We start from the raw sequence: 26,350 nt of genomic DNA on the forward strand, positions 1-26,350 counted from the left end.
AATATTTTCTTCTCATAAAAATCAAGATTAAATTGTGTAATTATACTTTTAACTCCAAGATTTTTAAAATTATTATTATGGTTTTCAATAGCAACCGCCAAAACTATGCTCAGCATTTGTATTCTGGATGACGGAGATAGAACCTGCCATTAGGGGGCAGTACAGCTTTGCCTGAAACACAGTAATATAAACAGAGCACCCACACCATTGATGTGTACGGTTAACTGGGTAACTTTCTGGTCAGTGATTGATAAGGAACATTTTCAAGTAAGGCCATTTTCTTAGTGAAAAGAAATGAGTGTGTGTGTTTGTGTGTGTGTGTGTAGTAACTCCTGTTGTTCACTTGAAAGCTGGTTCTGTTTCCAAAGAGAAACACAGTGTCATAAATCCCAGTGATGTACTTCAATATTAAAAAAACAGCTGCACTCCACTGTCAAGGGATGACATTACAGGGCCTATGAATATCTGAGGAACGCATATTAAATTACTGATGCCACACGCTCCTTGCATTTTCAGTAGGTTACTAATCCATTATGCCTGCAGCTGCTTGGCTTCCTGGCTTCCTTAGGTCTGTAATAAGGCCCAGCCGCTGGCTCAAACACATTTCATTCACATACAGCAAATGTTTCACCGCAAAACACAGGCTCTCTGTACCTTCACTGAGACTACAATTCACTTTGAACAGGCAGTTAATTATTTATTTATATATATATATATATATTTTTTTTTTTTTTTTAAACCTTACCCACCCCTGCCACACACGTAAGTACCAAGAGTTTCCACTTAGGATTTCCTACAGAAATAACTAATGTTTGCACATGGTCAGTCCTTATATGTATATTAATCTATGCACCCACTGACATTGATAACTAGTGTTTAACTCACTACATACAAACTAGGACTTTGATCCTAAATTCTCAACTCCTCATATTTGTATTTCGCTGGCAACGTACTCATTATTTATTATGCACAGGTTGAAGCTCAGTAACAGCCTAAAAATCTGGCAGTTAGGAAGCTGGAATTTGGTAAGGCTTGTTCAATGTAATACCATGTCATAAGGCAGATGACCAGCAGCAATCCTACACCCTGCCAATATGGTATTTCAAAATTGTGATAACAGACTATAACAGAACACAAAATGTTCTAAAATAAACATGCAATGTAATTTCTTAACAAAGCAAGATACATAACGTACATTTATCCCGTGTGGGTTTGCTGACTGGGTTGTTGCCGACGTTTTCAATCTTCTTCGATACTTCTCTTCTCCAAAGAGCGAGTTGTTGGTCAAGCTGGAATTAATTTACGTTATGACGTAAAGAAATGTGTTCCTAATTTTGAATTCGAATTCAAATCATTGTATAATTCCTTAAATTTATTTTAAAACTACAAAGGCAAGTTTGACAAAACAAAGCCAACTTTGCCAAACAAACGTTTCCTAATTAAACACAGACAGGTGCGCGAACAACAATGTACGCCAATCAAATGCGTCCCCAGGCCGGAAAACAAGTTCGTAGTGGAACTCCCCTCTTCCCCCCTCTAAAGATCCTCTCGAGGCGGTTGAGGAATTAGAACTAATTGGTAATTTGCTAATTAGCTATATTTTTAAAATATTAAAGTAATGTCTTGTTGGTTGGCTTAACATATCATGTAGCTAATTCGTCAACTACTTACACCAGTTTTGTGAATTGTCAAAATAAAGTGTGTCTTATTGTACTTAAACTTTCTGGTTTGCTAGCTAATTAATTCACGACACTAGGCCTAAGGCCTAGCCCTGCTAGCTACCTGTCTAATGCTGATGGCTAAGTGAAAGGGAGTTGCTACTAGCTAATACTGTAAACCTATAACAGATGGCAACATTATAATGTATTTTGTACACATTGTCTGCAATGTTAGATCATGGCGAGCAGGAGAAATGGCAGCGCCGGACGAAAGAAGGAAATTGCAGAGCATCAAAAGGAACGTAGACGCGCTCTGCAGGCCCGCCACCGTGCCACATTGGCTGGGCTCTTTGACAACTTGAGAAAAGTGGTGTGCCCGTTAGAAAAGACACCGGCAAAGGTAGAGAGATGTCCCCCAAATAAATATGTACACGGAGTTACACTTTATTGTTTATTATAAGGATCCATATTAGCTGATGCTATACCAATCGGCGAGTCTTCCTGGGGTCAACATCAGTGTCAGGTTATAATTGTTAAAGGGAAATTCCCTCGTAGAATATCGTTAGTAAATGTTCAGAAGCGATATTCAATTATTTCCAGGGATTATTATCTGGTATGTGTAATAAATTTTACGTGATCGCTTTTCACAATTATTCCCTTGCTACCCTGTCAGGCTCCATCCGGATCTGATCCAGTTTGTTATCTTCCTACACTACCCAGAACTACTGTACCACCCAATTTGCACCAGCTAGCTAGCTAGTAGTACTTAGCTGAAAGCATAGAGACTACATAGGAACATTCAGTTCAGTAGCTAAAAAAGCTAAAAGAGAAGTCGGAGATCGTGGCCACGCCCACAATCTCCCGCGAAGCCTAGCTGTTGCATTCTGGACTATTGAGGCATTGAGTTGCGAGAAAGTGAAATACAGTACTACGCAAAACAAGAAAATGGCACCTGGGATGCAATCGACGTCACCAATATGCAAATTATAGCAATGCCAATGTGTTTTAGCCTGGACTTTTCCTTTAATCATTAAGTCCTCTCTCTTTGACACTCATTTCCAACTTCTATTTACACAATGCAGAAGATGGGCTCTTTGAGTGACAGAAAAGTGGGTGAAATGCAAAGGTGATCATAGTTTGTTTTAGGCTGTGAATCTTCATTCTCTGTCTATCAGTGGAAGATCCTGCACCATGCCAAAGACTTCTTTCAGGAACAGGAGGCCTATTTGGAGAAACTGTTGTCATTGAAAGGTGAGGTGTTATTTAGATTTATGTTAGATCACGGATAATGTTGTCACGCATCAAAGCAACCAGCAAATAAGTATACCACACAGACAGCCTTTTGCATATGTAAAAAAGTGAATGCAGACACTTCTGAACTGTAGAGACGTTCCTGTTGGACGCTGACGGGCCTTACAGCCTACAGGAAGTGAGAGACGAGTATCGCCGTCAGCATTGCCAGCGCAGGTATGGGGATGCACAGGTCTGCCAGTAGAGGGCAGCGTCTATCCACTGAGCTCCTGGGAGCTCTTGAAACTACACACAGCTCAATGACAGCAAAATAAAACAGCTGTCAAAGGCAACTGAGAGTCATATATAAACACAAGTGTGTGAACTTTTGTTGGATCCTGCAGGATATCACACAACGATATTGAATATTAGGAAGAAGCTGAATTGCAGGGCTCTTCTCAACGCTTCGCTTCAAAGTGAAAGCCAGGAGGATAAATAAAGGAACAAAGGACCCAAAGAAATAGAGTAAAGTCTCGAGAGGGGAAAAAACTGCTCCTTTCTCAATTGAAATAATACCCACTGAGATCATAAGCTCAATGGTCATTTTATTTTGGAGCACGACCACCACCCTCTGAATTGTATTCTGTAGATTGTTTTATCGTAGCGATTTCACACTTTATATTGTAACTCAGGGGTCTTATCCGAAAAGGGCCAGTGTGGGTGCAGGTTTTTGTTCTAGCCCAGATAAGACTGGACACCCCTGTTGTAACTGTTTAAAACCGCTTGCTTTAAACTGGATCTTTACTGCAGTTCATGTACAGCATCTCCCCACCTCTCTGTCTCTCTCTCTCTCTCACACTCATGCGTGTGCGTGTGCGTGTGTGTTTATGTTGTGTGCGCGTGTTGTGTGCGTGTGTTGTGTGTGCGTTGTGTGTGTGCGTGCATGCTGTGTGTGTGTGCTGTGTGTGTGTGTGCGTGCGTGGCGTGTGCGTGCATGCGTGTGTGTGTGTGTTTATGTGTGTGTGTGTGCGTGCGTGCGTGCGTGTGCGTGTGTGTGTGTGCGTGCGTGTGTGCGTGTGTTAATGTGTGTGTGTGTGTGTGTGTGTGTGTGTGTGCGCGTGTGTTTGTGTGTGTTTATGTGTGTGTTCAGCGCATCCAGAGACCGCTCTGCGTGCCCTGTCTGGAAGCCGGGTCAGGGGTGTCCCGGCCCGCGTGCAGCGGGCGGCTCGGGCAGCAGCAGTGAGGCGGACCCGGCGGAGGACCTGGGCCTGTCCCAGTCCACCCCCACCTCCCAGCCCGACATCCTGGAGTTTGAGGGGTGGGCGCCGCCTCTGCCTCCTTGATCTTCACCTGGGCCGCCCAGCCCTGCTCCCGGAGATCCACCGCCCTGCAGGTTTTCACTTCAACCCCGATCTGGCACACCCAACTCTGCTCATATCTCAACGAGATCTCGAGCTGTTGAATGAGCTGTGCTTCGTCTGGGTTCAGAGTGAAAACTTACAGGACGGTGGATCTCCAGTAACAGGGCTGGCTACCCTTGCACCTTTTTTAGTCAGGATGCCTAGAGGGTTTCTGCCCCTCTGCACTACTTACTAATGCTCTTCTCAGTGTTATTTATAGCACAGCTGTGAAATGAAGCGCTTATCAGGAGCAGTACATGTGTTTAACTGAACTGGCCATAACGCGAGCACATCGCATTGTTTCCCCTGAGGAAGCTGCTGTAGATAGCTCATTAGCTAGCCGGGCCGCCGCGACAGCCCAGAATAATACGATCAGCGTACTTCACTCAGCGTGACAAACTCTCAGTTCGCATAATTCTGACTGATTGGAAATAGCATAAATCTATTTTGGCCGTTACCGTTAGGTGCGAAACGGGCGATAATGCCCATTCATGGCGGTTTATGACGTAGCAGTCCAAGTGATGTTATAAAGATAAGAGCTGATGATCTTTATGGGCAGTTCAGGTGGGTACAGATCTCATTAATGCTCATGTAACATAACCCACCCCCTCAGCAGAGTGCCGCGCATTGCCATTGGCAGTTCCAGCAGGCTCTGTATGCGGTTTAAACGCAAAAAGGGTGACACTCTTATTTAAATACGCCAGGAAAAAAAAAATCATAATTCACAAGACGCACGAACACGGCTGACAGTCTGTCTCAGACACGCGACACTGGAGGCTTTGTTATGTCTTTATCTCATGCTGCTAAGGCGGAGACACAAAGTCTCTCTCTCATACCTCACAGTGGTGGAGTCTCCCTCTCTCAGAAGGGGCTCGTTGCTAAAACGCTCTCGGCTGTGAGGTTAAATATCCTCCCCGTCAGGCCCACGGAGTGACAAAGGTGTCGGTTTAAAGACAGCAGCCACCACCGCGCTCCGATGCACCCCCACCCCAACCCCCCCCTCGAAGCCCTCTAACGGCCTCGAGTCCATCCACTAAACGCCTCAGCTGCAGAAATCTGACCTTTGATGCTGACGGACGGACGGACGGACGGACCGGTCGATGGGGCCCGTTCTCATCAGCAAATCTCCGGGGCGGCCGTGGATATGACGTGTCAATTGCATCGCTTTGATTGCGGGTCGCTCGCTATCGGACTGCATCAGTTACACAGGCTCCCGTGGAATTCTGCGTGCTCCCTGGGGACGGTGTTTAAGGAGCTGGAAGGTCTCCGGGGCAGAAAATGGAGGACTCCCGTCCTCGCAGATCGCAATTTCACAGCCTCAGGAGAGATACGCTTATAATTACCATCCGGTCGATCACTGCAATACTACCTTAACAGGCCTTTCTCTGTGATTCACTCGACGTATAAAATAAATAAACAAACGGGAGCAGAGTCTGGGTGTAGTGAAATTCATCGGGACTGCAGCAGGTCAAAATTGATTTAGGAAGCCCTATAAAAAGCCTGGCAGAACCAGTATCCAAGGTTACGGTGTCAGTCATTCTGAAATGACGCTGTGGAATGCTTATAAGCAGGGGCTCTGTGAAAAGCTCAGTTTACTCTGGGTCTTGTGATGCAGGTATATCATGCGCCAGTGTTGTATGTGATGGTTGTGGTCCAGAGGCATTGCAGAGAAAATGCATGTGGATGTGTTTTGGCCAGTGGACCCATTGTGCCCCGCCCCGCCCCGCCCGCAGGTACCTGCTCTTCTACAGGAGGACGCTGGAGAGGCTGCTGGGGGGCGGGGTGCTGCTGCCGGACCAGACGGGCCTGCCCGTGGTGTCCGAGGCCATTTCGGCCCTGTGGCAGAGCCTTCCCCTGGAGCGGAGGGCCTCCTACCAGGACCGCAGCCAGGAGCAGAGCTCCTTCCCCTGGGGAGGCCCCTCTGAGGAGCCCCCTCTCCCCGACACCCCCGGCTGCTCCTCCCAGAACAGCCAGGGCGCATCTGGATCCTCCGGCTCCACCTTTGAAGAGGTAACCATGGTCACCCCACGAGCAGCAGTGCTTTGGAATGCAGCAGAGTGATGTCACAATGAGATGACCTGATGGCCTTTGAATTATCATTCAGCAAAAAGGGGGTTAAATGTCGTCTTTCAACACCAGTGTGAAAGTCTCATCAGTGAAAAGACAAAAGAAGAAGGAAAGAAACCCCTGGCTCCCATGGCTGTGTTTGGCAGGAGGTACATGTGTAACATTAACTATTTATTTTGCAAACTCCTCCTCTCCCTGTGTATACTATAAAGTGCAAATGAACTGGAGTAGCGGTTACAGTGGTGCAGCAGGGTCAAGGCCAGCAGCGGTGGAGCCTCACCTCAGAATTTAAAACAGCCATCAGTCAAACCGCCCCGCCTTCACCCCCACTGGTGTTCGGAAGTCAAGTGTGTGTGTACGCTCGTGCGTTTTCAGAACCTCCGGGCGTTTTGCGTTTTAAAAATGCAGCAGCTGGGGGCGACATAGCTCAGGAGGTAAGACCGATCGTCTGGCAGTCGAAGGGTTGCCGGTTCAAACCCCGCCCTGGGCGTGTCGAAGTGTCCTTGAGCAAGACACCTAATCACTAACTGCTCTGGCGAATGAGAGGCATCAATTGTAAAGCGCTTTGGATAAAAGCGCTATATAAATGCAGTCCATTTACCATTTAGCTGTGAATAGAGGAGACGCTCCCCGTGAAGCGGTCTGCAGATGAACCGCTCGCAGCAGCCGGGCGACTGACACGCGGCGATGAGATAATCAAGAGCTCGATTAGTGCGCCAGCGTTATCTTCAGCAAACGAGCCGCTCGGGCGCGCTCAGGAGCGGCCATATTCCCCATCATGCTTCCAGCGATTAGACCAATCAGCAGGAGAGGCAGCGCCCGATGACCTTTGGATCCCATTGATTAATGGCTGTCTGGAGAAAGGCGTAAAAGTTTGATTGATAGACACCGGATGCAGTCTGCATTTTGTATTTGTTGTGTCCGGATGCAGGGACCGTGTGAAAAGTGCGTGGTAAGCTGAGCAGCGTGTGAGACTGGAGTCTTTTGCCCCGGTCCTACCTGTGACTGCTGATTACTGCTGGCCTAGAGGCTGGACGGGTTTATCTGTTGACCGCAGAAGCTTGAGCTGGTGTGTGACCATTATCCAGCACAGGCCGTCTGTCCAAAGGAGAGATTTAATCACTTAAAACTCACATGCAGAGGAAGACCAGACACCCACAAGCATCACAAAGTCACACACACACACACACACACACAATCTTCATCCAGCACCGGGCGGAGTGTGTGTAGACTGCAGTATTGCAGCGTTTCAGTCAGTGAGTGCGGTGGTGCTCCAGCTCTTGTGTGGAAAAGAGCAGACTGAAACACACTGGACTCCATTCAGTGCCGACGGTGTGGAGCTACAGGACCGCAGTGTGATATTTGGGGAGTCGTTTTTATTTGGTGCCGGGGCAGAAGGAGACCGATTCCTGATCTCGGTGTGGGACAGGAGCTTCACTTTTCGGGGGGGAAGCGATGGGACACGCTGGGGGTCTGGCACGGGAAGCCCAGCAGCAGCTCCAGCTCAGACACATCGCTGCGGAACACTGGACTGGCAGTTGCCAGGCGACGGGCCGGCTGCTGCTTGGCAGCAGTGTTTTTGAAAAGCAGTCTGAAAAGGTAGCGAGCGGCGAAGGAAAAGAACTGCCAAATGGGCGGAGCGGGGGGCTGGTGACCCTCGCGCCCCTGTTTTTATTCCCTTTTTAAAAAACCCAACATTCGTTCCTGGCTTTAAAACAATCCGCTCTCCTTCCCCTTGTCGCGTCCATCTTAATTCGGTGTCATCGGTGAACACACAGCAGAACTTTCGCTTAGAAATCCTTCAGCGGTAACCGTTGCCAAGGGGACTGCAGTTGGCCAGGATCCCTGTCTTTGGTGAACGCACGTCAGAGGTCTGAGAGAGGAGGTACGGGCGGAAGCCCCAGAGGGGAAAATGGAATTGAGCGTGTTTTTGTCTTTTAAACCTCTCCCAGCTGAGTCCTCTCTTCCCACAGGGCCCTTGGGGGGATGGGGGGTGGGGGGGGTTAGGCTGAGGTATGCTGCCAAGCGTATTGGGACCCATTCTTTGTATAAAATGCACTATGTAAAGCTAATTTGATTGAGTCTGCCCTGCACTAAAACAGGAAGCAGAGCCTGCTGCGATGCAGAGGACAGCGTCCCGTGTGCGGAGGATAAATCCTGGTTTTCTTTTGTTCTGACAGGACCTGCTCCAGGATGCCTACGACGTGGTTCAGAAGGACCTGTCTTCAGGTGACAGGTAAAGCTCAGGTTGCCGCTCACCTCTGTGACACAGCACACTGGGGGGGGGCAGGACTCCTGGGGGGCAGGTGACTGACACTGACGCTCAGGTGAAGAGGGTTCTGAAATAAATCGCCATGGCAATTATTAGACATTATTAATCTAGTTAGTGTCCATTTCACCGTGCCAGACGCAATATTCTTCACTAATTTAATTTTTACTTCTCAACTACATTGTCAGTTATAGTTGGCTTATGAGACATCCCCCTGTAATATTACAAAAACACACTGCGTATTTTTATAACATTGTTCTCCTGATTTATGCGTTAAAACAATTCTATAGTGTCAGACATTTTACTTATTTGTCAGAATTTGTATAAAGGGTTTGGCTTTTCTGGTACGTGAGCGCAGGGAGTTGAAGGTGAATGTGTAAGGTGTGAAACTGTGACTCAGTGGCTCTGCTCTGCTGGATTAAAACTGGCAGCCGCTCTCAGTATCTTCCTCGGGCATCCTCAGAATCGCCATCCTCCCCGTCCCCTGATATCCTGATAAAACAGAGCCTGGGGCATCCCCAACAAAGCAGCCAATCACTGCTACCCACAATGCCCTGCTGCCCACGGTCTGATCGGTCTCAGACAGAAACACAACCCCCCCTCTCCCCACCCTTGCCCGCACCCCCCTCCCAACCTACGGATCCTCATGGGCAGGTTTGACTCCCCTGTGTACCCACCTCCCCCCTCCGTAACTCAAACCTGGAGACACGTCACTCAGAGCTGCAGTCAGAAGCGTCTGTGCCCTTTCCCTTGCTAACGCCCGCGCACGTGTCGTGTGTGTGGCTCTTCGATATCACAATATTTACCGTCTTAGGGTTTTACCTTCCACTGGAGCAGAATACACGCTCGGCTGTTTGTTTTTCTACTTCTATTTCCGCTCCCTGCTCCTAGCTCTTATGTTTGCACCATATTCTGGCCTGCTTTGTGCATTGTGCTGCACGATGTCACATTGTAAACATGTTATCCCAGCGTTCTCTATGTTCTGCCCTCTGAGTGACGCTGTGCGTTGCTGACTGCGGTTAAGCAGACGGACGGGCAGTACAGCCCTGTGTAAATCTGTATGTGTGACTGTGGAGTAAAACTGGCCTGACAGCCTTCCAGCATAAACATGCGAACAGAGCCACAGAGATGTGGGCTTCGCCGCAAAAAGTCCGTCCTTGCACTTGTGATTTGTCCCGGTGACGGGTCTGAGGGGGGGGGCTTTTCATTACGGCCCGCTCCATCTCATTTATAATTAATTCCGTTTTAATTGGGCGTCTCAGCGAGAGGCGAGGGACGCGGGCGAGATCCGGCGGCGGTGGCGGTTAGCCGCAGGCCGCGCGCATTAGCATGCGACAGCGCGATCGATGCCCCCGCCGCACGCCTAATCCCTGCCCCCCAGGAGTGATAATGAGGAATTGACTTTGATCAGGATGTATGCCTCAACCCCCCCCAGCCCCCACACACCCACCCCCTCCCCTCCTAAAAATGAAAAAAGCCTCTCTCTACCCCCCCCCCCCGGGGGTACGCAGTCGCTACATGGCCCTAATCCCCACGGGAGGAATCAGAGCCCTGGATGTCTCACACGCGCAGAAGGGCTGCAGATGAAAGGGAAGAAGAGTCGAGTTGAGCGGCATTTCTAAAAGCGGCCCCAAACTGAGCGTGCATGCTGAAGCCCCCCCTACCGCACCCTAGAGCCCGTCACCACGGTTACAGCACTGTACCTTCCTGTTCCTTCCCCCCCCCTGCAGCCCAGAGCTGGACTTGCAGAAGCAGAAGGAGCTGTACGACCACATCATCAGCTTCGTGAAGAGGCACATGGCGGAGGAGTTCACACAGGTGAGGACGAGGAAGGTGAGGTTTCCTCTCGCCTTTTTCCAGATGCACCCTGGGTAACGGTCCGTTCAAGTGTCCTTCCCGACCAGCGCCGTGTTTCCTGAAGCAGCAGGATTACAGAGTGAGCTGGATAACTGCGCCGAGTAAAACACAGAACAGCTCTTAACTCCAGTCCAGATGGTCCACATTTTGGGAGGGTTCCGGGTTTTACCCAGCGCAGTCCTCCAGCTAACCCAGTAATCCTGCTTCGTCAAACAAGGCCGATGTCTATTGGTCAGTCCACAGTCCTGTGCAGTCCTCATTCTGGTGTAGCCCAGACCAGCAAGAAAAATAAAAACCTGTGACCAGTGACTGATGTAACTGAAAAGTGGTTTGCCCTCTAAACTTTGCGCCCCATGTGACAGAACTCCTGTCTTCCTGTTCCTCCAGGAAGTGTGCCAGTTTCTGAGGTGCACCGAAACCTTCGACGACGACTTGTGAAACAAGCTCCGCCCCCACACTGTTTTTTTTATCTTCTTTTCATGATATTTAAAACACTATACTATTAAAAATACTATTTATGTTATTTATCAGAAAAAAAAGTTTGTTTAAAATCAAAATAATCTGCTCCATTTAAGATACTGTGTGTAATTTTTGAACCCCTGACCGTGTTTTTCTTCTTTTCATGATATTTAAAATACTATACTATTAAAATACTATTTGTTATTTATCCAAAAAAAAAGTTGTAAGATCTAAATCATCAGCTGTGTGTCATTTCTGAACCTCTGTTCACGCATTATTGACGTACCTCAGGACCGTCTGCACAGTGCTGTGTAAGTTTGTTTGAATGAATAAATGCATTTGTGAGGACGATGCTGCCTCTCTGAGTTCCTGGTGTTGGCTGTGCCCGGTGACAGGGTAATTAATGAGCCGCAGCCCAGGACTGAAGATGGCCGCCGCCGCCGCACTGAGACATCAGGAGCTGATGAACTCCACGCGGTCCCGCCTCATTCATTATGCAGCAGGGCTGCATTAATACCTTAAACTTTAATGGGCTTCATCATCTGCTCTTTGCTGCTTTTAATAACCACTGTGACCAGACCAATGACGGCCTGAGACCCGGTCTATTCTAACAAACAAAAACACTAAATAAAATCAAACAACAGAAGCAAAATAAATAAATGTACGGCACCACTTCAGTTTTTTCTTTAATTCAAGTAGCAGCGTGGCCCTGGCACACACACACACTGCACACCGTCCATACGGGTCACACGCGTGTGCTCACACTGCACACACGTCACACGCGTGTGCTGCACTCTCCACGCCATCCACATGGGTCACACGCGCAAGCTGGGCTGCGCCGGGCAAGCCGAAGAACACCGCCCCCCCCGTACACTTCAGCCCCTCGGTAACGACCAATCATCTGTGACTTGCAGAAGGGAGAGGGGCGGGGTTAACCGGCGGCTCAGAGTCACTGCAGCGATAAATTGTCCGCAAATTACAGAGACGGCAGGAATCCTGAGCGGCCTGCTCCTGGAAACGGCACAGCGTCTGCTGACCAGCCAGGAAGGTCCCACGGGTCCTTACACAAACACACCCCCCCCCCCACCTCCACTGGAGATGCTCCATGTATCCCCTAAACCCCCCACCCACTACCCACTACCCCAGTCTGGGCAGTAGTGCATTTTCTTGCGTACTTGTTGTTTTCAGACACTGAAATTTTAAAACACACACAGACACAAAACACTGAAAAATAATAACGGGGAGGGGACAAGAAGGGCATGACCCCCCCCCCCCCCCGCTCCCCGTCTCACTCACGGTACGGCACAGCGGATTGTGACATCATGGCGAGTGGATTCTGCGTCACCCAGCAGGCTCCTGGGAAACAGAGTCTTTGGGTGTGCTGTGCATCTGTTCCTGTGATCTGCAAGCATCTCAAGGGAGTTTCACCCCCCCCCCCAAAAACCCCCCACATGTTGGACTGTCTGCATCAAAATCCAGCCAAAGTCACACCACTTTCCTAAATTCCCTCCAAACAGGCCTCTTGACCCGAAGCACCCAGAAGTCCAGCCGATGGTTTCACGCCCCAGGCTCATGTTCCTGTGACGTCTGTGGGGCTGAAAACATGTCTCTCTGAGCACAAGAGGGCGTCGCCACAGGACCACACTTCCCCCTTTCAGGCTGAGTCAGGGGGGTGCTGCTCTGATTAAGACATAAATCCAGCACTGGGGCTCAAACCCTTGCACTCATTTTATTTTTTATTTCTTGTTGCTTCTTGTTCAGGTGCGGTTCTGTTGCCGACTTTTTTTCTACGGATCATTATTTTGCCTCCCCTGCCAACACCCACCCACGAAAGCAGGATTTTAGATGCTGTCACTCAAACCGTAGCGAGCTGAAGCCATTACTGACACTGCATAACAACAGCTACTGGATTTCCACACACCCCCCCCCCCTCCACGGCAAACACAACTGTTCAAATTTCAAATTTCACAAATATGAGGGGAAAATAAAGGTGCCCCTGAAGACCAAAAGCTTCACCTCTGCGAGGCTCCAGGGACACACATTCACACATCATAACCCTCAAGATTATGAAAAATAAAATTTAAAAAAGAAAAAACAGACCCCAGCTGGAAAAGCAGAGCCTTAATTGCTCTGCTTCTGGTTTTGATGATGGACAGGAAAACAGAGGCTGTAGACGAAGGTAAAGGTGCCGTTTTCGCTTATTTCTGTTGTTATTGTTCCTTTTGTAAAGCTGATGTGCTGCTTGGCTGGATGGACGAGAACATATTTTTTTTCTGAATTTATGAGTTTTTTTTTTTTGTGTTTTTTTTTGTGTGCAAAACCTATTAAAATCGTGGAGATATGGAACCTCCTTACCAGGCTCTAGCTGAATAACCACAGACAAAACCCATCAGGAGTTACCACTCACACACACACACATCCACTGACATGACCCTGCTGTAGACAGGCACACACAGGCACACACACACACACGCACACTCACACACACACACATCCACTAACATGACCCTGCTGTAGACAGGCACACACACAAACACGCATGCGCACACACACACACACGCGCACGCTGTGGAGGAGGCCGTGGGGATGTGCTGTTTTCTCCACCTGAGATTGCGGAGCAGCTTCCTCGCGTGGCCTTCCTCTCCCCCTCCTCCCCTCCTGGAGGCCGGGGGGGCAAGCGGACGGTCTCTGGGGGGTGGGCAGGCGGGCCGGCGGGCCGGCGGGTCGGGGGCTGGAGGGGCGGGGCGGGGCGGGGCGGGGCCTAGCTGTTGTTCTCGGCGGTCATGTACTTGAGCGCGGCGAAGCCGTAGCGGCGGGACATGTTCTGCTGGAACTCCTCCTTCAGCGTCCTCAGGCACACGCGGTACTGCTTGTTGGAGCGGAACTTGGTGATGTCGAAGCTGGGCGCGTGCGGCATGTGGATCATGTAGGCGTTGGGCAGCACCACGAACTCGTACTCCTGCACGGGGGGGGGAGCACGAGTGAGCGAAGACAAGGCCCTTCCGCTACCGCCAAGACCACAACTCTGCTCTGCTAGACATGACATCACCCGCTGTAGCGACTGAACCCGCTATCCGCTAATCATGTCATCATGCTTTGCTGACTTGATGAGGTCACGTTGTCTGAGGCGTATGTATTTTTGGGCCAGGGATATCAAATGTAATTCCTACAGACAATCTAGACCTTGGGAACAAGGTGTGTTGGGCCTCTTACCCGGCGAGGGGCTTAGACTGGGCACTTAGAGTGCAGAAACACAAACGGAAAAAGACGACGCAGCACAAACCCTCCAGGGATCCAGTCAGCGATAATTACTCCATCAACACGGAAAATGAAGCACTCAGACGTCGGGTAGAAAGGTTTTTTGGGAGCGCCCTAATCTATCGCCGCAGTGCGGCTAGCTCTCGAGCGTGAGCGTGAGCGAGGCGGGCGGGGCCTACCTGCGCGTCCAGCTCCATCACGTGGGCCACCTTGTTCCAGCCGAACCCCACGAAGCGCCGGTCGTACTCGGGGCTGTCCCGCCGCACCATGACGTAGGGCTCGAAGTCCGCCTCCCACTGCACGCGGTAGGGCGTGGTGGCCGTCCGCCATTTTGCGAAGTTGGTGGGGGCGTGGCCCTTCGTCCACACGTGGTACCTGCGACGCACGGGAGAGCGGAGGCGTGTCTGTTTCTGGTTTCCATGCCAACCCCTCTGGCCTCAAAATCCCTAAAATTCACGCCGCCTGACATTTTAGCCTCGTTTCTTGACAAGCCCGTGAATGATGACCGAAGACTCTTCCCGTGTGCCCCTGCGAAACGTTTTTGTGAAACGGCACGTAGCGTTTGCACACCTGTGCACCCCTGTGACACGGCGGACTGACGAGACGTTGGCATGGCGACTGAAACTGCTCTATCTGTGAGTGGCTTTAATCCCCAGGATCACAGCACAGCGGGGGGTGTGCATGGGAACAGGAAGTGAATCGATACGCCACAGAAACCAAAGAGTAAGTTCCTGACAACACAGTCTGTGCCACTCCTGCGTTTGATGAAGCATTTATCATGTTTTAAGTGAATGTAACTTTTAAGAAATTAGCCACACACCAATGACACTCAACAATTGTTGCTGTGTTTATTTCGGTTCTCTTAGTTCAACATGTTTCATAGTTTATCTGTCCATTATTTTGACAGATCTGCTATTTAGATGATTTCTGTCCAGACAATCCATATTTGAAAAAAACCCCCCTAAAAAGTATTTGAAATGTTTTGTTTTTTTTAGAGCACACAAGGTAAATCTGCAGACCAACGCCACTTGGAAGAACACTTATCTTTACAAGTGCGTTTAAATGAGACGCTTCTGGGGGGCTGTTCACTGTTGCAGGAGTGGAATCGATTTGGGCCGTCTGGGATCAATATTAACGTTGAGCATTCTCTCAATTTCAGCCTGAATGAGAAGAGTCCCTTAGCGATCTCTCATATTACAATCTGTCTGGCACGAAGGAAAATAAATAAAAAAGAGAAACAATTCTGATCCCTTACAAATTACTGAGACTCGATCAGAAAAGGATTCATCGCAACTGATTGTTCTGCTGTTTCCATCCTGACTGATAGAGGAAAATATTTATGAATTAATTACAAATCCAGCGCGAGCAGATGAGATTTACTTTATGAATTCCGAGTGAACTGATGCGCCGACGTTAAAACATGAAGGATTTGCAGATTCATTTTAGGCTCCACTTCACGCCAGTCACTCGTCTGAAAAGTGCTGCTGGAAATATTGAGGAGCGCGGCAGGCTGGGGAGAGGGCTCGGGCGTTGGACACCCGATAATGGCTCCGCTTACATTCCGAAAGTCCCGGAAGCGCTGATGTATGATGGATGCAGCAGCGGTTTAGCACTGGCTAAACGAAAGCTAAATGAAAACCATCAAGTGCAGATTAAACTCTGCTTTCCGGCTGATTCGCTTCTGGTGCAGAGCCAGGCTCTCGTGGGGGGAGAGGTGCATTCTGGGAATGTGGATGCTCTGCCAGCTACAGGCTGAAATGCAGGGGGCTATTCAACGCGTCAGAGTCTTACCAAGGATCTGCAGGTGTGTTTAATTAATCAAAAAGTCCGAAATACTGTAAGGTAAGGTGCTGAGGGCCCCCCTGGGACTCCTGACCCTCACAGGTGGCGGGACCCCCAGTTCTGGAAGCCCTTCTGGGATCGGGGTGCGGGCGTGGGCGGAGAGGGTTTACCTGAAGGTGAAGAGCGTCCCCATGTCCAGCTGGGACAGCAGCTCGGCCTTGGACTTGGGGTAGGACAGGCGGTAACGCAGGGTCTCGAAGGCCGGCACCACCAGGGCCTTCTTAGTGTTGGCCATGTCCAGCTGCACCACCGACTTCCTGCGGGGGAGAAACGGAGCGCGGCGGCGGGCTGAAGCTGCACTCTACGGCTCTGCCAACACCGCAAAGGCCAATCACAGCTCTCACACGCACCGTAAAGGCCAATCACAGCTCTCACACACACCGTAAAGGCCAATCACAGCTCTCACACACACGGTAAAGGCCAATCACAGCTCTCACACACACCGTAAAGGCCAATCACAGCTTACGTAACAGGCGAACGCAGTCTCACGCACCACACCCGTGTGGCCATTTACAGCTGCCACACGACCCCGAAAAGGCGCGACGGCAGCTGCACCAGCTCACCGTAAAGGCCAATCACAGCCCACGCACACACCATAAAAGCCAATCACAGCTCTCACACACACCGTGAAGGCCAATCACAGCTCTCACACACACCGTAAAGGCCAATCACAGCTCACAGCTCACCGTAAAGGCCAATCACAGCTCTCACACACACTGTAAAGGCCAATCACAGCTCTCACACACACCGTAAAGGCCAATCACAGCTCTCACACACACCGTAAAGGCCAATCACAGCTCACAGCTCACCGTACAGGCCAATCACAGCCCAGAACACAATATACAGGAGCTCTCTCACTGCCTGCCAATGGCCTGAAGAGACCCACCTCCACACCCCCCCCTCCTCCACAAACACGCAGACAGGAAGCCTGTCTCCCTCACCTGAGGTACTCGTAGAGCCCGTACATGGGCAGGAAGTCGATGTCGGACAGGAAGACGTAGGGCGTGTTGACCTGCTTCATGGCCACGTTGCGCAGCAGGTTGACGGGGTAGAACTGGCCCTCCTTGTAGACGATGTGGTACCCCACGTTGCCCCGCCCCATCAGCACCTCGGAGCCCTGGGCGTAGCGCAGGAACTGCTGCGCCTCGGCGTCCGACAGGTACAGCGCCAGGCTGACGGGCCCCTCCCAGTGCTTACAGATGGCCTCCAGCATCTGGAGCCTGGAACACAGCAACAGCACCATCACTCCCCCTGCGGGAGCCGCCCCCACCGTCCAGTGGAGCCCTGCTACCCATTCAGACAGTACGCAGAACCACGGTGTTCATGTTCCTTTTTTAAAACACCCTCGCTCCCTTTTTCTCCCAATTCGGAATGCCCCATTGTATTGACCACTGCTGAAACCGCCACACAAGCAGAAGGGCATATATATATATGTACCCTCCCTTCACAACGTGTAATGATGTCAGGCTGAGGTGAGCTTGGCGTGCTCTTTCATACCATCAGTGTAATTAGCGTGGACTACATTTCCCATGTTTCCTGTGCTATTCGTAAAAGAGCGCCTGACATCACGATATCACCTTCCCCCCCCCCTTCATCTCACTCTTGTAATGGAAACTAAGTCCTGATTTGCGATCCCACCACTGCTGGAAGTTTAAAAAATGAAAATAAAAGGTTTGGGGTCCTGCATCTAGAACGCTACTACACTGAATGGATGTGGCAGCCCCATTAAGCAAAATCCTTCCCACTGCCAGACCTCTGCAGAGCGGGAGATCAATTTACAGATCAATTCATCATCAAAAATTCATCAGAGGGCATCAGAGTTCCCCTTTAACTGCCGACCCTGGGGCCAGTCTTTTAAAGCTTTCGAAGGGGCAGCATGTGAGCAAGGACGAGTTCACAGCTGCCGGTCTGGGGCAAGAGTTTGGGGCGCAAGAGTGACAGCCGATAACGGGGACTACTTTTGGCTTCAACACCCCCACCCACCCCCACCCCCCTCCAAATCGACCATCCGGTCTGCGGCTGAACTCCAAAAAATGTAATGGGGGCCCAAGATGGAAGTATAATGACATGTGTGCTGGTCTGCAAACCTAAAGGTCACAGGTTTGATTCCCGGGTAAGACACAGCCGTTGTACCCCTGAGCAAGGTGCTTAACCTGCATTACTTCAGTTTACATCCAGCTGTATAAACGGATGCAATGTAAATGCTATGTGCTAATGTTGTGTGAGTCGCTCTGGATAAGTGTCTGCTAAATGCCTGTAATGTAATGGAATGAGCAGCTGCACATCCTTTCTCCTGACTCCAGTAAGCTGGGGGGGTCAGCACCACGGAGCTCCTGACGCAGGGAGTCAGTTACTTTTTCAAATAGATAAAAGACATTACTGTTCCGTTAGGATGCAGATCTGAGCCAGGATTGGCTGATTATTTAAAAACAAATCTTTATTTTCAGGAGAAGGAAAGTGTTGGCGTGCGTGGGGTGAATCTCTGAGGAAAACTGCGGTGTTCTTTCACACGCTGAAAAATCCCTGGGAGTGTAATTCCTGCTTAACTGGTTAGCAGCAATAATTGAGCCAGACCAGAAATTAGCCCATCATTGCAATTCCATTGAGATCATTAAGTCACTGGGGGATTACCTGTGTCTGTGACTTATTCATTAAAATAACCCACAAATGCTGCTAATTAACACTGCAGCACACTACCATAAAGGCACACGCTTTCACTGCTTTCTGAGGAGCTAAAAATGAATAGTTTTTTTTTTTTCCGCCCACCAAAAATAAGGTTCTGTGTGGTTAATCAGGTTACGTCTCAGAAGACAAGGCAGGAGCCGCGGGACAGAGATGCATTCACACAGAGGATAATGAGCAGCCACGGAGGAGAAATGGGTCACTGGAATCATCAAAAAACCCCCACACCAGGGAGACAGGGGAAACGCCATCCAGACTGTGTCACAGTCCGCCAATGTGGAGAGTCAGAGACTATCAGCTGCAGGGGAAACGCCATCCAGACTGTGTCATAGTCCGCCAATGTGGAGAGTCAGAGACTATCAGCTATATCAGAGAGAACTGTGCCTCTTGTCATACATACACACACAGCTGCAGTTGTCTTGTCTTAGCTCTGCATGCACACATGCACACACACACACACACACACACACACGCAAGCATACACACAGATACACAGATGTCTTCAGTGCTAAAGAGGAAATGTCAGCTTGCACTTCTAACCAGAGACGCTAGTTTTGAGTAGCTGCATTGCTCCTCCTGTCTGCCTGGTTGTGACAGGTGTCAGATAAGCACAGCAGTAGGGGGGGGACATCGTTCCCCACTTGCATCATAATCTCCTTTAAAGAGTCACAGAAACAAGCATAATGCCCCTAGAATAAATAAGCAGGAAAAGAAAAAACTACAGATATAAACAGTCACATTTTTACCATATCAAGCACAGTCGGTTTTTGCAGGATAACACAACCAGAGAGGCGGAAAAACTAAATGTGTCAATTTCAAATCCCCGCAAATCTGCCTTTCGTGGGAATCGAGGGAACTGTTCAAATTCCGCTCGTGCTGTAAGAAGAGCATGTGCCACGCTAAACCGTCTGCAGTTACAGGCACACCTGGAAGCTCACGGATGTCCTAAACCCACAGGTGTCCTGGACAGGTGTCAAACTCCAGTCCAGGAGGGCCACAGTGACTGCTGATTTTTTGGGGGTGTTCTTGGCACAAGTTGTTTCATTTAAGTCAGTGAAGGGCTAAGAGATCCACACACCTTGTTCTCAAGGCCTTAATTGGCAGGTGACTGAAAGGAAAACACAAAAACCTGCAGACACTGCGACCCCGCCTTGGGGATTCGGTTCGACGCCCCTGTTCTAGCCCCTGGGAGAGGCACTGGGGGAGCTCGCGCTGCCCCCTGCAGGCGGGGAGGACCGATGCGGTACCTGTCCATGGAGAGCTGGGCCACCAGCGTGACGTCGGTGTGGTCGGCGGCGGGCTCGTGCTCGTAGTGCAGGAAGTAGAGGTGCGTGCGGTGCACCGTCAGACGCTCCCGCCGGAACTCGTAGCACGGGTCGTCCTCGTCCAGCTCCGACAGCGTCTTCTGCAGCTGTGGGGGGAGAGCCGCGCAGGGTGAGCGGCGTGGAGAGAGGGCTGCTGGGGGCAGCCAGGGGGCGCTCTCTCACCCCAAAAACTACAGCATTACACAGGAGGAAGCAGAGCTCCTGCTTAAACCGGAATCAGTGACTCTCTCCAGCCTTGTTTTTTGCGGTTTTGCTGTTTTGTTCACAGTTTTTGAACAGCTGACTCCTAATGCCTTGGCAGTCAAGATTCTGATGAAAATGCAGACAGCAACACGTTACAGTAAGTCAATTTCCTGAAAAATATCACAGGGTGCTTACTCATGTATATTTATGAGGCAGATGTCACATATGTCCAGGAAGTTAGCTTTCCTGATTGTATTTGCTTTCCCGCATAATGTGTTTGTTTTTGCCGTCACATTCTCTCAAATGACCAAAAGTCTGAAAGTCTGGCCACCTAACTTCCCAGCTTGCTTTGCATCTAGCACTCAAGATCACATTTGTTTTTGTTGCTGAATACACACACGTTGTTTAAATATTCATGTAAATATTAATACACTTGTTTACCCTTAACACGTGTCCAGTAAGCTCTCCGATGGACTACAATCTGACCGAAACATGCAAACACCGTTATCTGGAGATCTGCATTATGAAAGTGCATCTTCTTATTTCCTCCACCATCTTTGACGGAACCCTCGGGCGCTGTGGCCGCGGCGACAAGGTCACCCGGGGCAACCGACAATGGCCTCATCTTCATTAATTCTGTGTTCTAACTGAGCGGTCTGCAGTTACATCGGGCTGATCAGGGGTTCCCATTGTAGTGGCCCGGCAGTGAATGGCCCGGCCTCGCAGTGCCAATAATCACGCTCACCTCTCTAAAATGTGTTTAATCGCGCCTTTCAGCTGGGACAAGTGCGGAGACGGATGCGATCTGCGGCTCACGCGGCTCGATATGCCGCTTTCTGTTCCGTGGACCTGACTGAGGACAGGAGTGAGCTGAGGCCACGCTGCTTAAGAAAACGCTCGGCCTGCCATTTAAACGGCGTGAGTAATGAGACCTGCGGAGCGACAGAAAGATCTGGAGCAGCTCCAGCCCCGTCCCGTCGCATTCAGAGACAGAGCACAAAACCACCCGAGACACCCCACACTCAAGCTGCCAATAGCACCATTAATTAATCCATGACTGATTAAGCTGGGGAGGCTTCCACAGGCTCAACCCAAACGTATCAGAGACCTGATAACAGCGTCGGCCGGTTTGAAACTAATAAGGGCTGTCAGTACAGCTGACACAGTAAGACATCCAACGTTATCGCAGCTTTGGGAAGAGTAAATTTAACTCTTTCAAGAGCAAAACCAAAAGAGTTGAAACAACGCAGAACATTTTATTGTCCAGCTGAGAAACTGAGCAGCGTGGCCTTCCTCACCGTCCTCATCCTCTTTCTAATATCAACACAGGAGAGCCACGGATGTTTCCCCATGGATGTTTCTCCAGTGCCTCTTTCCCAGCCCACAGCAGTAGGGTTCCCACTGGTGCGGCTGCAGCTGAAACCTGCTGTCATGAGGAATTCGCTGCAGCATCACATTTCCACGGCAGTACTGATCACCTGGGTTATATACTCTGTAGATCAAACAGGTGCATGCTGGGAAAGGGGGGGGGGTGTAGAGCAGTGTCTGGAACGTCTCGGGGTGATTACGCGTTCCAGAAGGCCTGCGTCCAGCGCGCTGGAGAATGTCAAACGGAGGAGATAATGTGATGAATTAAGCCAATTAGAGCTGACATTTTGATTAAAGAGAGGGCGGCGGGCGAGAGCCCTCCCCCCCCTGGCGCTGCGCTCGCGGGTCATGACAGCCCCCGCTCTCTCAGGACCCGGGGGGGATGTGGTCTTTGGGAAAGGGTACGACATGCAGAGAGAGGTCCCGTCCAAACGCTGGATAAAGCCTCCAATACTGCTGCTCCTCCTCCCTCCTCCCCCCTCCCCCAGGCGCCTCCTCCTCCGCACTGGCAGCTGAGGGCACCTGGACCCCCCGTCGAGCGCAGCTTAGCTAGTTAAGAAAACCAGCCCCCCTCCCCCCCCAGGCCTCCGCGGTAATTGGCCAGAATCTCCCAGAAGCGCCTGGAAAAGGTTCCCTCCACTTGAAAGGGATGCTGGCATCGCCGCCGTCGCGCTTTCATCAGGGTAACGGGGGCGGGAGGACTGGGGCGAGCAGAAACGTTCAGAAGTTTGCTTACTTTGCCCCCGTGGAGCCGGGGGTCTGTCCACCCTGCTGTGCTAACAGCTGTACAAAATAAGCATTGTACCTTACTGAACCTGTTTAGCAGCTGTCTATGACCATAAAAGCGGATAAAAGCGTCTGTCAAATAAATGTAATGTAATGTAATGCTAATGACTACACAAGCCAAGCTCCCCAGGACACCCTCGCCACCTCCAGCTCTGCTCTCCCTCCACTCCCACTGCATCATGGGCAACCGTCAAAAAAAAAATCATCACAACTACGGCCGACGGCTTCTGCCTGCTGAAGTAACTCCATTAAAAACACCATCTGCCGCAGGGAGGACTTCCTGTAGAACTTCCTGCAGAGCCGCGCAGGAGACAACAGGGACGGCGTCAGGGTCAGATTATTCCACTATTTCCGAGTCGGATAAACTGCTCCCAGGGGAGCACCCAGAGATAGCGTGTAAGGGCAGTGATCTGAGAGCATCGCTGCCGCCCCAGCGCAAGCCCTTGATTGGTCTGAAGCAGTTCGGCGGTCCTCTCCAGCCCGGATTGGCCGGCTGAAAGCCCACTTCAGAGCCCGCTGGGCCGCGACCCTCGTTTGAGAAAAAGAAACGATTTAACACTCAAAGTGACAATAAAAGCCGACGAGAGGAAGCCGGCTGTGAAAGGCTGATTTTGAGAAGGTCAGCGTTACTGACACTGAAGAATTGCCAAGAGTGGCCCCAGAATGAGCATTTATGAGCGGTTTGGGCTTCGCTCGCATCGCCTCTCAGGGTTAAGAGGCTGAGACTGAGGAGCCACTCAGCACAGGCCAGACCTCTGTTTAACCCAGCAGGGCCTGCACAACCCAGCAGGGACTGTTTAACCCAGCAGGGCCTGCTCAACCCAGCAGGGACTGTTTAACCCAGCAGGGCCTGCTCAACCCTGCAGGGACTGTGTAACCCAGCAGGGCCTACTCAACCTAGCAGGGACTGTTTAACCCAGCAGGGCCTGCTCAACCCAGCAGGGACTGTTTAACCCAGCAGGGACTGTACAATCCAGCAGGGACTGTTTAACCCAGCAGGGCCTGCACAACCCAGCAGGGACTGTTTAACCCAGCAGGGCCTGCACAACCCAGCAGGGACTGTTTAACCCAGCAGGGCCTGCACAACCCAGCAGGGACTGTTTAACCCAGCAGGGACTGTACAATCCAGCAGGGACTGTTTAACCCAGCAGGGCCTGCACAACCCAGCAGGGACTGTTTAACCCAGCAGGGACTGTACAATCCAGCAGGGACTGTTTAACCCAGCAGGGCCTGCTCAACCCTGCAGGGAAGATTTGACCCAGCAGGGCTTGCATAACCCAGCAGGGCTTGTTTAACCCAGCAGGGCCTGCTGTTAGCAATGTCAGAGGCATAAGTGACTCCAAACCTACCAAACCTATATCGTTCGGACAGCACAACACATCCCTGCTTAACAGGTCACCTTCTGCTCTTCGGCCCGGCCACCCATGACTCACTCAATGACTGGTGGAGCTCAGAAGCTGGGAGGCCCCGCGGCGAATCACAGGAGAGAGTTTATGAGCGCCCCGGGTCAGGTGACCTACGTTCTCGCTGTTGTGGTCGGTCTCGCTGGGGCAGCCGAAGAGCTCGCGGCGCAGCAGGTTGCCGTCGTACTCCAGGAAGGTCAGGTACAGGTTCCGGAAAAACTCCACGTGCTTGTTCTTCACCCGCAGCTTCTTCGGGGAGTTCCAGTGGATGACCTGGGGAGCGAGGGACGAGGAGGAGGAGGAGGGGAAAAACAGCGAGAGGAGAGGGAGAGAAAGAGAAAGAGGGAAGTGGAGAAAAAGGAAGGTTGGGAAGAGAGCGAGAGAGAGAGAGATGGAAGGATCCATTATCACATGCATAACATCCACTTCACTGCTGCTGGATACAGGACAAAGGCAGGGGCATCTGGGGGCATTCAGGGGTCCAGAGTCATAGGGAGGGGTACCGTTCCCCCCCCCCCCTCACCTTGAGGTCGGACACGTCCTTGTAGCACTTTTCGGAGCGGGTGTGGTCGGACAGCTGAACGTTCCAGAAGCAGGGCAGCTGGTACACCAGGAAGGGGTTCTGCTTGATCACTGCGTTAAAGATGTCCTGCAGAGAGAGATCACATGACGTCAGGCTGCGCTACAGCACCCACAAACCTGTGCTAAACCTGTCCCTCGCACAGCCAATCATAAGCCTGCGAGGAGAGAGAGCCACCCTGCTATTCTCCACCCCCCCGAAAAGCGGCGGAGGACAGGTCTACCATGAGAGGGGCCTGTGAGAAATGTGACTACACGGCCAGTTTTTAAAATTGGGGAAAGAAAAATAACTCTCCAAGAGACAAATTGGGTTTTCTTTTTAAACATCCAGTTAAATTCCAGCTTGATTAAATGAAATTACTGAGATGCACAGAGGTTGAGTTTTCAAATCAATTTTCCAGAAATGAGCCTGGAAACACAAATTGAAAGCTGGATATTGAAACGTCCTCAAAGGGGCATAAAAGCAATCATGGGGGGGGGGGGGGGAGGCGAGCGTCTGTAATCTCCGCCCGCCTGCGGGGCGAGATGGGGGCCGCCGGACCAGGCGGGGGGGCCGCGCTGCGGGGGGGGGGGTCCCACGTGGCGGGAGGCCCGGCCTTCCAGAAGGCTCTTTCATTTCCAAAAATCTGGCCGCTAATTAAATTAAGAACCACGTTTAAAACCGGCCCCGGATCAGCACCCTGCCTGAGCGAGCGAGAGAGAGAGAGAGAGAGAGAGCGCAAACGAACGAACGAGCGAGAGAACTGTACCACCTGGACAGTTAGACGTTTCCACGGCAACCTGGCGTCACTATGGCTACTGGAGTAAGCGTGGCATCCCCAGCTACGGTGGCCTGGCGGGGAGGTGGCCTAGCGGGGAGGGTTAGGGTTAGGGTTAGAGCTGGAGCAGCTCACCTGGTCAGCCAGCGAGGTGGACAGCATGCTCATCAGCTCCCGCTCTGCCGTCAGCCTCCACATCTGCTCCCACCTCAGCTTCCTCAGCCTGTCCAGCAGCAGCAGGATCACACCTGAGCGTACGCATCACAGAGCACAGAGCATCAGGGCTGAGACTAACACACACACACACACACACACACACACACACACACAGACACAGAGCATCAGGACTGAGTCTAACACACACACACACACACACACACACACACAGAGAATCAGGGCTGAGTCTAACACACACACACACACAGAGCATCAGGGCTGAGACTAATATAGAGATAAAGATATACTTTATTGAACCCCGTGGGGTAATTTGTCCTCTGCATTTTGACCCATCCTAGTTACTTAGGAGCAGTGGGCAGCCACAGTGCAGCGCCCGGGGACCAACTCCAGTTCTGAGGCCAGTATCTTGGTCAAGAGCAACTGCAGGAGCGCACCTAACATGCATGTCTTTGATATATAATATATATATACATACACACACACACACACACACACACATGGAGCATCAGGACTGAGTCTAACACACACACACAGGCACACAGAGCCTCACACACACACACTCCTCTCCTGGCCCTCCACATATGCATTGACAGGCGGGTCAGAGATATAAAGACACAGCAGCATATGGGCTTCCTGGGAGAGATTACACAAAATATGCCATCTGCCAGCCAACAGCTGTTTTACCAGGGGTGTCACAACACAAATGCCCCTGCCACACAGTGAGAGAGACACAAATGCCCCTGCCACACAGTGAGAGAGGCACAAATGCCCCTGCCACACAGTGAGAGAGACACAAATGCCCCTGCCACACAGAGAGAGAGGCACAAATGCCCCTGCCACACAGTGAGAGAGGCACAAATGTATGAATTGTCATTTGTTGCTTTAGTAATTACTACTCATCATCTAATAACTTTTGGTTTATGTATTTTAATTTGTTAGGTGTTTAGAGAGAGAGAGCGAGATAGAGAGTGAATAAGGGTGAGCGAGAGATAGAGAGTGAGAGAGTGAGCGAGAGATAGAGAGTGAGAGAGAGTAGAGAGAGTGAGCGA

The 26,350-nt window shown here is 50.8% G+C and overlaps 2 protein-coding genes across 7 annotated transcripts in view; one reads left to right on the forward strand and one right to left on the reverse strand.

Annotated features, from left to right (window-relative positions):
* Positions 1-1,488: 1,488 nt before the first annotated feature.
* Positions 1,489-11,237, forward strand: LOC135245848 (stimulated by retinoic acid gene 8 protein-like). 5 transcript variants are annotated; one of them, XM_064319192.1, is made up of 9 exons: positions 1,490-1,578; positions 1,894-2,058; positions 2,834-2,909; positions 3,044-3,125; positions 4,039-4,206; positions 6,022-6,298; positions 8,536-8,591; positions 10,355-10,442; positions 10,869-11,237. In XM_064319192.1, exons 2-9 carry the CDS (start codon positions 1,897-1,899, stop codon positions 10,917-10,919), a joined length of 960 nt encoding a protein of 319 aa, XP_064175262.1. In that variant the 5' UTR covers positions 1,490-1,578; positions 1,894-1,896; the 3' UTR covers positions 10,920-11,237. The 5 variants fall into 5 exon arrangements, with proteins under 5 accessions (XP_064175259.1, XP_064175264.1, XP_064175262.1 ...); XM_064319189.1 differs by having other exon boundaries at positions 1,489-1,578; positions 10,355-11,237; XM_064319194.1 differs by lacking the exon at positions 3,044-3,125 and having other exon boundaries at positions 1,489-1,578.
* A 376-nt stretch (positions 11,238-11,613) lies between these two features.
* large1 (LARGE xylosyl- and glucuronyltransferase 1) overlaps positions 11,614-26,350 on the reverse strand; it is a 46,920-nt gene continuing 32,183 nt past the window's right edge. The window contains exons 7-15 of one of the 2 annotated variants that reach the window (XR_010327419.1): positions 25,260-25,372; positions 24,311-24,436; positions 23,905-24,060; positions 19,970-20,133; positions 16,982-17,260; positions 16,151-16,297; positions 14,378-14,573; positions 11,735-13,899; positions 11,614-11,704 (exon numbers count right to left, since the gene is read on the reverse strand). Coding sequence is in view for 1 of the 2 variants with exons in the window: in XM_064319187.1 (XP_064175257.1) it covers positions 13,702-13,899; positions 14,378-14,573; positions 16,151-16,297; positions 16,982-17,260; positions 19,970-20,133; positions 23,905-24,060; positions 24,311-24,436; positions 25,260-25,372 (1,379 nt within the window). In the remaining variant the exon portion in view is untranslated. Of the gene's footprint in view, positions 13,900-14,377; positions 14,574-16,150; positions 16,298-16,981; positions 17,261-19,969; positions 20,134-23,904; positions 24,061-24,310; positions 24,437-25,259; positions 25,373-26,350 lie in introns of both variants that reach the window. The other variant, XM_064319187.1, reaches the window with a different exon arrangement.

The sequence above is a fragment of the Anguilla rostrata genome, chromosome 19 (assembly GCF_018555375.3).
Source record: "Anguilla rostrata isolate EN2019 chromosome 19, ASM1855537v3, whole genome shotgun sequence".
In the NCBI taxonomy this organism is placed as follows: Eukaryota; Metazoa; Chordata; class Actinopteri; order Anguilliformes; family Anguillidae; genus Anguilla; species Anguilla rostrata.